Below are 13,896 nucleotides of genomic sequence, written 5' to 3' on the forward strand. Positions count from 1 at the left end.
AAATGCGAATTTTCAAGCATGATTTTTCCACTAATTGAGCTTCTTCGAGACATGTGTCAGTCTGGTGAGTCTCTAGTGGCCTAAATCAGGTGCTAACTGTTGTTACTGATATCTGTGGGTAGTCAGGGGTAGCATTTTGGTAGGTTTGGAGTTGATTAACTTAGGTTTTATACCAGTTTTTCTGTGAAATGTACTGAATTTTCACTTGTGAAGCGTCATGTTTGGTGCATAAGTTGACATAGAATGAAGATAATTGATTTTTGACAGTAATTGTGGGTCATACTAGTGAGTACTATGTTGGTGGCAGCTATTGGTGTGGTTTTAATGCATTATTTGACTATAATATATTGAGTTTTTCACTTTAGAATTTCGGACCAAATTTTGTGAAATATCTGCAATTTTTGATTTTTTCACTTTTTTCAACATTTATGAATTTCTGTGCAATTGTATGGGTTTATTGGGCTTGGGTAACTACTAGGGTGACTGAATATTGGATATGGGCTCATAATTCGGCTAGTTGATACTATTTTTATGTTCTAAATTTGGCTCTGTTTTGACGAATTTGAGAAGAGTTTGCTAGGCTTCAGTTTTTTGCTATTGTTTCAACATTTTACTTAACAATTTTCAATATTTTTAAAATGGGCGTGTAGAACTTGAGCATGCGGATGTTTTAAGCTAATAATATTGGATTTTCAATCAATATTTTGGATTTTATGAACATGTGCGTGAATTTTCAAAAAGTCTCCAAAATTGAGGGGCCCAGCGTCACTCAATTTTTAAAATGCTTCGATTGAGCTCAAAAATAGTAAATCGCTTTATCGGCTTAAAAAACCCTGCAGCGCAAAAATTTGGGCGGTTTCAACTGTTTTTTTACGAGTTATAACGTTTTTGCTGCAGTGATACTGGGTTTTTTGGAAAGGCTCAGATAGGGGATAGGTTATTGGCTATGAGGTTATGAAAAACTTGTTCAAAATGGTTGATATTGCTATGGTTGGACTGCTCATGAGTAGGGCTAACTGAATTAACAGTAAAATTGAGCATATTCATGTACTAAGATAAATTTTTGGTCACTTTTTCTGGAAATTACACTTAAATTTTTGTGATTTTCGTTATTTTGGCAGTCTTTTCTCAGCTTGTATTGGCACTAGGGGGCTGGGAGTGCTTATTCTAAAAGATATAGATGTGGGAGTGCTGATGGTATAGTTAATTTTTGTCAGAAGTTAACATTTTTGACTCTAGTGGGAAATAACTGGATTTTTCCTGACAACATTGTGGCGTTTTGAGAGCTTATTTGGGTTTAAGTCTTCATGGTTGATACTGGGATGAGCTGGGACTGGTTTTTATGGTACTACAAAGCTAGTGGGGGGTTGCAATAGGGCTGTACGGGGTATAGGTGGCTTTTATCGGGTCAGGTGGAGAATAAAATGACAAAATTTTTGAAGCGGAGGATTGAAGCAGAAGCGCAATTTTCGTTTTTTCGTCATTTTTCAACATTTACTTAGAAATATTGGGTTTTTATGGTTGTTTGAGTTTGTACCATATAGGTGGCAGCTGGGGGTAGCTGCTGGAGGCATTTGGGACAGTTTTTGGCATGTTTTTAGGATATAATTTACACTACATTTTAATCAATTTTAACGCACTTTGGTAGGGTTCGGTATTTTTGTCATAACTCAAATTTTATTGGTTTTTGACGGGATTTTTGGGTACTGGGATGTCAAGCGTGAGCAGTAAGATGATCTAGGGCTATAAAATGGGTCAATTGGAGGTTTTTTGTAGGAGTTATTATTGAATTCGAGCGGATTCGAAAAGTGTCAAAAATTGAGGGCTCCAGCGTCACTCGATTTTTAAAGTTCTCCAAATCACTTCAAAAATTGCAGTTCGGTTCCTCGGCTTGAAAAATGCTGCAGCGCAAACATTTGGCATGATCGGGGCTTTTTTCACAATTTTATGACTATTTTTCTGAAGTGAACCTAGGATTTTTTGAAAGGTCAATTTTAGGCTAAGTTTTTGGTACTTAGAACGGGTCGAACGGGGTCAATAATAGCTGGAATCGCTTTTACTAGACAAGAACTTTTCAGAACAATAGGTTAATCCAGGTTCAGACAAGTGGTTCTTGAGATATAACAAAATAACTAGGATTTGAGGTCAAAATTTTTCGAATTTTCGGCGATTTTTGGACTTTAGGGCTAAGTTGCTCAGGCTTGTTGGACTTTTTGGACAAATGAAGGGTGCTGCTAGACTGTACTGGGTCTGTACATGCTAATGGATATAGATGGTTATGGGTAGAGGGTCGAAGACTTGACATATAAGCTCAAAAATGATGTTAAAATCCAATTTATCATAGCCACTGGCGAGTTTTGGAAGACTTAAGTGTGTAATTCCTGCATCTATTACTATTTCTCTCAGTTCATAGAGACTTGCTAATACTGATTCGTATGTGGGTTTGTGGTAGTATCTAAATTTAGTAACTAAACTGAAGATATAACGTTCAGAAATGGAGTCGAAGTAAATTAAAACTGAGCCAATATCAGGTGGATATCTAAGTCTAATTGCACTTGGGGCTGCTGGGTACCAGCTTTTGACTTGTCGGGCTAATCCCTTTGCCATTGCAAGGTCTGCTGATATACAGTGTGCAAAAGAGTATGGTGAATATAAGATATCTGTTGGGGAACTTAGATATGTTGCATTTATTTCTTGACTAAAATGGTTTAAATTTGGATTAGATGAGCCTGGTGAAGATTTTTTTGTTTGAGATCTGGTTACTGGTTTGTTTGTTGAACTGCTGGGCTTTTTCCTTGAATATTTTGCTATACTTGCTCTAACTTGGTCTAGTTTTGTCTCTCTACTTGGAGTATTTGACTGTTTTGATGCTTGTGCTGATGCTTTTATTGCTTCAAGTTTTTCTTCTTGTTCCAGTCTTGCACGTGCCTTTTTTGGTCTAGGACTGCCTGATCTTCTGACTTGATTGGTTAGTTAAGGGTTTGTTCTATCTTCATCATGTAACTGTATTTGTCTAGTTATTTTAAATCCTTGCACATTTTTCTTCTGTTGGTATTCTGGTGATTTGAAGGCACTTTTCTCTGGTTTTCTTTTTGGATTATAAGGTCTGGCTCTTATTTTTCTATCAGTTAAAGCAAATTGCTCTTCGTGTGTTTCTGGAGGCGATTCAATATCAAATGGTACTATTGACGGCTGTGGCCGTTGAGCTGGTAGAAACATTTCATCGTCTGATGAGGATGATACAAGAGGAACACGAACTTCTGGTTCTTGCTGTCTAATTTCGTCAGCAATTAACGGATTAACTGGTATTCGGGCAATTTGTTCTGCGTCCAGGTTTAGGTCAGCTAAATTTTCATCTGAACTGCTATTTTCATCAAATAAATTTGGGATTGCTTCGTCTGAACTTGAGGAATCAATTACTGGAAGATGGACTGGGGCAGTTCGTGGTCTAACTGCTGGTGCTACTACCTTTGGTGGGGCTGGTGGGGCTGCTGGAGGTGCTGCTACTGCTGGTCCTGCTAATGGTCCACCTAGGGGAACATTTATGGTCACTCTGACTGGATCTTGTTTCACCTTCTTGGATTGTTGTATCTCTGTTTCTTGCTCATTGATTAATTCTGGGATATGTTTATCAAATAGGTCAGGTTCCATGTGTTGTCTTCTCGACGGATCAGGTTAAAAGTTTACACGATTGATAACTTCGAGGTCTTCAGGAGTTTCACTTGGTTTAATTGGCTTGAGTCTGATGCGATGAACACATTGTGTGTAAATTGTATTTACTTTTCGAATGATGTAATTTGAATCAGTAAGGGCTTTTTCCACTTTATATAGCGGGAGTCATTTCTGTACTTGGGAAGCTATTACTGTTGATTGTTCTAGTAGCTTAGAATTCAAAATTAAACAGAATGATTTCTCCGGAATCGGTTTTGCTGAAGCTTTTTGATCATAATACTTTTTGTACTTCAGGTAAGCAGTCGTTAATTTTTCTTTGTTTTCTCCATACTTTTGCATCATGGCGTCTTGCAGTTCGTTTACGAAGTCAGAGTTTACTGCTACTGCATCCATTACTTTTCTGGAGAACCGTATGTCAAGGGGTTTTATGGGTTCTCTGCCATGGAATAGAGTTGAAGGACAACAATTTGTCGCTGAATGATATGAAGAATTATGAATAAAGGTTGCAAGAGGAACATATTTATGCCAGTCTTTCCATTGTTCCTCAGTATTGAGTTTTAATATTCGTTTTAGTGGTCCGTGAGATCGTTCTACTGCTCCAATAGTCTGAGGGTGCTTTAGTGAGGCATGTTTTAGCTTTACTTCTAATAAACTTGCTAATTCTGACATTAATTCAGAAGTAAACTGGTTCCTAAGTCACTAAGTATCGTTTGAGGAATGTAGCTGTGTTGGAAGAACACCTTTACTAGTTCTCGGGCTACTGTGTCAGCATATCCATTTGTTAATGGAACTGCGAATAGGTACTTTGTGAAGACATCTATTGCACTCAAAACATACTTATATTGCGATGACTTTAGGGGGCCTAATAAATCAATTTGAAGCATATCTCCTGGATATGATTGTAGTGAACTGACTGGTTGTAACTTTGGTGTAATATGGCTTTTTGGTACTCTGTTCAATTGGAGACAAGTAAGGCAGTTTTTGATGAAGCTAATGAAATGTTCGGTGAAGCCTGGATAATAAAATCGCTTTCTGAATTCCTGAATTGTTGCTTTGATGCCTAAGTGACCTGCTGTTTGTGAATTATGGAGCCTATATATAGTCTCTTTCCACAAATGCTTAGGTACACAGAATTGTTTATGAAGTACTTTTCCAGTATCATCATAAAAATTCCGGTATAAGACATTCCCTTCAAGAAGTAATCTGTTTAAGTGCTTGTGATACTTTTTTAAATTTGTTGTAGCATACTTTAAGTCAGGTTGTTGATTATTTTGTTGAATCCAGCTTGTTACTGTTCTAATGTATGCATCTTTTTGCTGCTCTTCTGCTAAGTTAAGGCTAATTAAGTTGTCTGTAAGGTCTGGGAACTCATCTAATGGATTTGGGTACTCAATTGAATTTATTTCGTATTTTCGTTTAAGTTTTAATAGCCCTTGAATTTCTGTGATTGGAACATTATTTTGTCGTTTTTTGTAATCCTCATAAACTCCTAGTTTTTAAAGAAAGTTAACTTCGTCTTCGTTTATTTCGTCACCGAGGCCTTCAGTATCAAATAACACATTTAGTTCTACATCAGGGTTTTGTGCTTCTGTGTCAATTTCTATTTCTTTAACTGGAATTCTGTCTGTTAACTTTAAAGACATTGTTGCTGATTTGTCATTCTCCATTCGCGAGAGAAAATCCGCTGCGTAATTAGCGCGTCCAGGAATGTGAGCAATTACTATGTTAAATGCAAATATTCTGTCTAAACAATTCCAGAGTGATGGTGGTATTACTTTTGACTGAAAGAATTGTGTGAGGCTTTTGTTGTCAGTGAGTATAATTACTTGTTTACTTGACCCCCAAACGTAGTGTGAAAAGTAGTCCAGCGCATAGTACAAGGCTAGGAACTCTTTGTAGTAAATTGAGAACTTTAATTGCGGAGCATTAAACAAATGCGATCCAAACGAATCGGGAGCGTATGTTTTCTTTTCTTTCTTTCCTGTTTCATTTACATATTCTTCCACCATTAGTACAAAACCTGCACCGTGGTAACTAGCGTCGCAAAGAATTACATACTGTAGCCCTGGTTTTGGCAATCGCAAAGTTACATTCGTTGCTTCCATTAGATCCTTCTTTATTACTTCTAATGCTTTTACATGTTCTTCTGTGGTTTCTATTACTGCATCCTTCTTCAGGAGCTTGTAAAATGACATTAGTTTTTCACCTAAGTTAGGAATGTAATTTCGGAAGAATTGCGTGAAGCCGATTAATCGTTTTACTTGTTTTGTTGTTTTCGGCATTTTAAATTTATCAAGAAATTTCGTTATTTTTGATTTTTCTGGTGATATTCCTTCTGCACTGATGTTATTTCCAAGGAATTTCATTGTGTCAGTTGCTATTTCACACTTTTCGGGCGACAGTTTCAGTCCGGATTGACGTATACACGTAAAGATTTCTCGTAAAGAGGGTACCAATTGTTCAAAGTTTGTTACTGCATTTCCAATATCGTCCATAAACTGGGTACAGTTTCCTGATGCTAAACATGGGTCCAAGTAATGTCTAATAAAGGAACTGAATCCTGTTACTGACTTATTCAATCCTTGTGCAAGACATTTATAAGCATAAGTTCTCGAAGCAAAGTTAAATGCTAGCAGTTGCACTGATACATCGTCTGCCATTTGCACACAGTGGTATGCTTGAGAACAGTCAAGTTTCGTAAACAATTTTTTCCGGCAAAGTAGTTTATTGCGTCACTCATGTTTGAAATCGGGAAATTCGTATTCACGTGGTCATTTTTCAGCAAGTGGTTTACTTTTCTCAAGTCAATTAATAGTCTAAGTCTTCCTGAATTCTTTCGTTGTGCGAAAAGTGGACTACTATATCTTGATTGAGACAAAGTTGTTATCAGTCCGTAGTAATGCATTAATGCTAATTCTACTTGTAATTCATTTCTCAAGTGCACAGGTGTTGGAGGGCCTCGTTCATAAATTGGTATGCTTCTTTCTGGAGTTAACTTTATTTTTAAATTTGTATTATATCCGACGTCAAATCTGTGTTTCGCAAAGATAACTAGTATCCAACTAGTACTGAATCCAACTAGTAGTTCACCTACTACTGCTTTTTGCTAATCATTGAGGGCTGATTTTTCCCACGGAAATTTGCTCAAAAAGGTTATTTTATCCTGATTATTACCCTTTGGATCTAATTTCTCCATTTCTTGCAGTTTTAGCAGTTGCTCATAGATATCTCTCTGCAAGGGCGACAAGTTTGTCGGATCTGGGCACGTTTCAGGCGTTGGGAACCATAGATTTCCATATTCTGGTGCTGGTTTCGCTGGTTGAGCCTTTCTTTTTGGGGTGTCTGTAACTTGAATTAGTTGATTTATTTCTGTTAAATAATTTTCGCTCATTTTTGCCACATTAATTAGTTGAGGATCTAATTCTAACAACTTTTCAGCTTGATCAGACGTTAAGAACGAGAATTTGGCTATTTCTTCGCCTTTATTTATGTTAATTGGGTGATCAGTAATGTTCGGGACGTAGATGTAAAGGATATTATTTTCAGCAACTTTACTTAATGAAGACGTTAATATTACTTCGCTGTCTTTTTCAAAAATTTCATTTGGAATTATTACCCCACAGATGTCAGTGAATGATTCTAGTTTATCATAAAGCTTGCATTCTAATACTGCTTGTTGATTTGGCTGCAAGACTTGCTTTTTCTGTGTATAAACTCCGAATGTTTTACGTTTTACAACTCTTCTGGGTTGCTTTTCTGGCTTTATTTCATTTATTTGCAGAGTTTGATCAGGGAATTTAATGTAACTTTGTCCTGGGCAAATGCTAACTTTATGTTTAACAAAGAATGGGTTGCCTAATATTACAGGAGTTGTGACAATTAAAACAAGGAAATCTTCTGTAAATGTTTGTGTGCCCAATTTAAATGTAACTTTAATTGCTTTGTCGATTTTAACTATATTTCCGTTTGCCCTTTTAACTTTATCTAGATCAGGCTTTTCTATTTCTGTTATTGAATTGATATTTGTATTAATTAGCTCCTCGTAAAACTCACGACTTATCACGTTGGCAAATGCTCCTGTATCGATTAGTGCGCGTCTTTCTAATTCTCCATTAAATTTAACTTTAACATAGGACAATGTTCTGCCTAAAAGTGGGACAATGCTGAATAATTGCTGAACATGTGGTGTTGGCTTTAGTGTGGATTGAGGTACTTGTATTGGGAATTGCACAGTTTTATTCACTTTACATTTATTATTATTACTTTTGCGTTTTCTAAACTTTTTGTTACTTTTGTTATAAACTGGATCTATTACTTTATTTAAACTAGGACTAGACGTGCTTTCGTTATAATGGTTAACTGAGTTTTTATAATTTTTATTTTGTTTTTTAAAGTTGGGTGGCTTTATTAGTTTTTTTGTTGATTAAATGGGAAATTCATACCTCTCATATTTCTGCTTTGGAGTGCACCAGCACGACTAAATTCTTTTGCTTTTTGCATACCGTATCGGTCTTTTGCTGGACTATCGTAAACTATACCCTGTCTAAGAAGGTTTTGGGGGGTATTTTTTGTTGGGAACCGGTAAACTGGTCTATTAACATAAGCTGGATGAACAAATGGGGGACTGTCTGACGGTTCGGTCCAATAAATACGAGTTTGTGGCTGTTCGTTATAATGAAACGGTCTAGGGGCATTAAATTGTGGTCTAAACTCTCGGTAATTATTAGCACGAGGGGCATACTGTTGCTGGGGCCGATAGTTTTGCTGAACTGGACGATAATTAGACTGATATTGAGGGTAATTTGGTCGATAATTTTGGTATTGAGGGCGGAAATTTTGTCTATAACTTTGTTTGTAGACTTGTTGAGGGTAATGTGGTGTGAATGTGTTTACTGGGCCTTGTTCTGATGGCTCATTTTTAGGTGCTGTTCTCTGCTCAAGTTTCTGCTCAAGTTCTTTCTGATTAATTGAAATAGTAGCTATTGCTTTTAACATTTTATCAGTATTTGTTTCCGTTCTTTCATTAAAACCGTCGTCGAAGTATTCTTCTCTGTTGCACATCTCCCTAATTGCAATTTGTTGGCTAGCTAAGATGCATTACTGATCTATTGTATCTGTTTCTGGCCTTTCTAAGAGCTTAGGCTTAAGCCAGTTTGGCATAGACTTAATAAAGAAGCGCTTTATTTGCTCCTTTTTTCGATTTTCTGACATCTGAAGGGCAGAATCTCCTGCTGCTGTCTCTCTTTCGAATCTACAAGCTTCTGGGTCACCATGTCCAGCCGGCGCTACTACTATTTCAGGTGCTGGATATGCTTAATTGTCTTCAGTTCTTAACTTTACTAAGAAATTTTTAACAGTGTCTGTTTTTGGATTAAACTTTTGATTCTCTAACTTTATAATTCTGATCTCTCTCAAGTCATCCTGCGTGAATCTATTTCTTAGAGCTGTTATACTGTCTTTGAAGACTAGTCTGGTATCCTCTGGTAGTGTTAAGAAGTATCGTAAAGCGTCTCCTTTTAAATGTAATTGCAAAAAGTTCGCTTGTTGTGCGTTTGCGGTTGCTGCGACTCCGATTGCACCTGTTATTAGTTGTTCAAACTCGTTAAAATTGTCCGTTTCGGATCCAGAAAAGGGCGTTATGTTGATCTGCGCGTGTGCCATTTCGCTTTTTTTCCGTTTAGATTATATACTTTTCGTTCAATCAGTCTTATTTTCGTTCTAAAGTATTAAATAGCACGCTTAACTTAACTTAATGGAGAGATTAAGGGGATTTAAGTGAAGAAAACAGTTAAATGAATAGCACAAGAATATCAGAAAAGAAACTACTGAAACCATTCGGTCTAAAAATAACAAAGAAGGGCTGCTTATAAACCTATTCCTAAAGCTCCGGTCGAATCGTCAGACTTATATCGTTGAAGCCGTATGGGCCGCCGAAGTCTCACCTCTAAAGAGTGCTCCTTAGTTTAGGAAAATTCGTGGGGACCACGACCGCACAGGCCTTGTGGAAGCTGCACTCAAATAGGCAACAGCATAATTGACCGAAGTCACTGTTTGATTCATTAACCTCCGGAGCTGGGTGGGGAAATAAAATATAATTGTTTTTTGTTTTTGTTTAAACTTTTGTTTTGCCCTCTTTTTTAGTTAATAATTAAGTTATGGTTTCAGTAATTTATTATTCTGATGTTATCTGATAATCAGTGATGATGTTATCAAGGTTAATTTCTTTATCAGATTGAAGTTTGACGGATAAGTCCAAATTTGCGAGATTTCTGATTTAAACTTTTTGCTGTCCAATAAATTGCTACACGTTTATCGTCTTTATCTAGCACATAAATAACGATGGATTTATAAGCTGAAAAGGAAAAAGCGCTTACTATCTGAGCTTGTGTTTTATTGCTGTTATGGGTGTAGTTGATGTTATTTCCTTCAATATGTTCAACAAAATTGGGGGAAGAGCGACAATTATTAATAGCGGGGAGAATTTGTTCTTTATAACTAGACATAAATGAAGCACCAAAATTAATTTTACAAATTCATTTACTCACAATATCCTCGCTTGCAAATACCCTGTGTTGTTTTTGTCCGTTGTGGCGGCTGTGGTTGAGTGTGTTCCAGTTATTGTCCACTCAAACACTTTTGTATTACTGTTACACTTAGTCCACAGAGTCACAAACACAGTTTCCACCCATTCTTTCCTTTGTTACTGCTTGCTTGGAAAGGAAGTGCTGGATGTTGTTCTGGATGATTGGAGGCTCTTAAGGTAATGGAGAAGAAGAAAAGAAAGAAAACAACAAAATAAAAGAAGGAAATATCAAATTTATCGAGGAATTTATCGAAATATCGGTTCGTTAAACTGGAAAACAGTTAATAACTCCTGTCACCATGTTACGCACTGGTTTTTAGAGTATTTACGTGGGTTGTTATTGATACAGATTATGGAGATAATCTAGAGTAATTATTGCCATTTTCCAAGGTCTTATTTAGATGTTTCACAGTGCGATTTTTAGCAGATATATTTTAATAAAGTTAGCTAGGAGAAGCCTTTTACTGAGCGGTTCGGATGTGCGATATATCCACTAGTTGCCTTGGTTTAGGAGTATCTGCGATCTCAACATTATTTCTGACGAGTAGTCTCAGACTTGGAAAGAATTTTAAAAGAATTGCCAGTTCAATCTTTTATTATTTCCTCTGTTAGAATTAAGAAAGATGTCACAATAATTGAAAGAAGGTTTTAGTTTTATCAACTGATTTCTGAGTCGGTTCGCTGGTGTTCTGCTGATATTGGGTTCCGCAAGATTGTGCCTTGAGTCGTATTGGTCCTTCGCAAATATTTACTGATTTTCAAGCAGGGCGATTTCCGGCTTTTGTACGTCTCTTGGTGTCTGTTCAGTACATATACAATTCCGTATTAGCACCTACTTTATCAGAATAATTACTTCACCAAGTACATAATCTCTCATGAAGTTATTTACTGATTATGTGAATTTTCTCTTCAGGAAACTCAAAAAAGTAAATATTGAGGCTTTTAGGCACTTGATATGTTTGCTGGTAAAACTGTCCCTCTGCGCTTGTTTTTTGTAAACATAAACAAATTAGAGGTTACAGGCCTAGATGGAAATGTTAGCCATAAATGGCCTTGAAACTAAATGAAAATTAATTAATTTATATCACTTATTTATGGATATTTTAAGGAGTATGATCACGTAACTATGAGGGACGAAATAGGGGCGTGACAAATACCATAATACAAAACAAATGCAACAATAATCTTTATTTTAGCCTAAATATAGCTGAATAACCTAAGAAATAAATTAAAACTCAAAACATTTATTAAAGTTATTAAAACACTATCTGAAGATAAAAAATATTACTACGCCCTATTCATTACTATATAGTAGAAATAGGTTTATCACAGCAAAATTGTATAATAATTCAATACCCCCTCCAACACTTTTCCGTTTTTGGTTTTCGTTCCAATGTTTTTTTAAATAGCTCCTCTTTTTCAGCATGCGGAAAAAAATTGTTGATTTTTTATTAGAATCAAAAGTAGCCGCTAAGAGCTCTAATAGGATGCTTTCCATTTTTCTCTAAGGTGGGTAAACAAAAAGTGAACATTTAACTGATAAAAAAATAAGTCGGCCTCGCATATATTTTCAACCATTTTGGAAAAGTTTTGGATCAATAAAGAACGAAACATTTAGATATACGCACAATTTTTTTTATCAAAATAACCATATAAAAGCTACCTATTCAATATTTGGAAAACCGATCTGCTACTGGTAGTGCTGTTGAATAAAAGGAAGGAAGAAGACATTATATAATCAAATCTTCAGTATTTTTTTAAGTTTGTTAGTTTGCCTTAGGAATCTGACAAATAGGTTCTGCTCATCTTTATGGTTCAAAGCATTTCAAGAAAATTGCTCATCATGCATTTTGCTTAAAACATTTCAAGGCATATATTGGTAACAGAAAAGATATGCACGTGATCGTCGCACATATTTTGTTTACACTTTCCAAAAACGTGTTTTCAAAAGTTGCAAAGAAAGTTAAATAATTGATAATCAGTAAGAATCTATTGGATGAAAACGTCCCCAAAACGCTTTTAATAGTTATTACCTGCAAGAAAAGTGTTATCATCTCAGCCTTGAAGTCCTTAAAATAAGCTATAAAGTAAAAATAACACTCATTGTTTTTTGTGTTAATAATAGAAGGCTTTGAAGAGCTTTTCCAGCAAATACTATGCTTTGCACATATTTTGTTGATTTTTTTTTTAAAAAAAAAACACGTATAGTTCTTAAGAGCATCGCTGGTTCACAGGAATTGCACAATCAATTTATGAATCATATAAATTTGGACAAACTGATGCTTGCGATACTTTTTTTGGAAATATTTAGATTAAATGTTGTTTCACTCTTAGAACGTACAGCGTGTCCCATAAAGTCGAAATAAGCGAACGTTTCGAATGCCCCAGGTTAATGTTCAAAGGTCAAAGTTCCATTTTAAAACATGTAGAAAAAACTGATGATAAAAAACTTAATGGAGAAAACGTGGACATTCAAATGAGCACATTGATGCTCAATTGCATGTTTTTGGCGTTTTTCGGACGTTCGCTAATTTCAACTTTATGGGCCAGACTATAACTTGAAGGCATTTCAAAGTAAAATAAAAAAAATTGTCAGCTTGCAATACCTCAAAATTCATTTAGATTTTATGCTCTTCCTTTTCCAGTTTAGCTTCGATGAATCCGAGGCCTTGAATTTTGGATTTTGAATGTTTTGTTTAAATACTGAGTAAAATTCATAAACAATGACTATTTGATCAGTGCTTCAAAACGCAGCTTTTACCGTCGAATATAGATATAGCATATATATCGGGCTGGAAGTTATGGTGCTGAATAAGTTTACCGATCCTTCTTGTGTTTATGACGGTTTTTTGTCTGGTGGGCTATAATTTAGTTGATTTCTGTGGTGTTACAATTAGTGACAAATTTTATCATGACAGCTAAATTCATTGTAACTGGATCTGTTCAATCATATAGCAACATTAGCGGTTAATACTTTATGAGTTTGATTAAAATAAGCCATAGCGATCAATTTCAATATATGTAGTTTTTGATGGGTAATATAGACGTAAATTGAACTCAAACCTCATGAATGTCGACGTTCGAATCTCCGGGGATTCCAGAAACTGATATTTTGGGACTTGCTGCCATTCTAAGTTAACATATGAACTACAATGTTTCAAGTGAAGAAACAAACAAAAGAAGCAAATAAGCTATATTAGATGGTAGTAACTCAATAACTTTGATCTCGAAAACAAAATGAATATAATGAGTTTATGCCCTTTGTTTTCATTGAACGACTCGAGATTTATATCAGCCGGGTTAAATCGTTGTCAAAAAACTTTACTGAAATCAAAATTGATATTGGAAACATTTTCACGGATCCGTTTTATTTTAATAGACACTAAAAATGCATGATTGATTTTTTTGCTTTCTGTGCAGGTATAGTCGTTTGCAGGTATAAATTATTTGGAAAGTTTTCCTCAAAATTGCGGACATGCTGTTGATGCTTTTGTGGACCTTGTTCCACCACAATCAATGGTCAACACTTAAAAAATGAAGCTTCTAGTTGTAGATAAGGTCTGTGATGATCAGCTTACCCTCAAACAAAAGGTGTATCCAAAAGCACTCCATGTTTTCTTTTCTGCTAAAGAAAAAGCCCT

At 35.7% G+C, this 13,896-nt stretch overlaps 1 protein-coding gene across 1 annotated transcript in view; it reads right to left on the bottom strand.

Annotated features, from left to right (window-relative positions):
* LOC142335367 (uncharacterized) overlaps positions 1 to 13,541 on the bottom strand; it is a 56,944-nt gene extending 43,403 nt beyond the window's left edge. The window contains exon 1 of the mRNA XM_075383828.1: positions 13,319 to 13,541. Within this exon, the coding sequence (XP_075239943.1) occupies positions 13,319 to 13,384 (66 nt within the window). The 5' untranslated portion in view covers positions 13,385 to 13,541. The remainder of the gene's footprint in view (positions 1 to 13,318) is intronic.
* Positions 13,542 to 13,896: the final 355 nt, after the last annotated feature.

Source organism: Convolutriloba macropyga, chromosome 2 (assembly GCF_964194025.1).
Source record: "Convolutriloba macropyga chromosome 2, txConMacr16.3, whole genome shotgun sequence".
NCBI classification, from domain to species: domain Eukaryota; kingdom Metazoa; phylum Xenacoelomorpha; order Acoela; family Convolutidae; genus Convolutriloba; species Convolutriloba macropyga.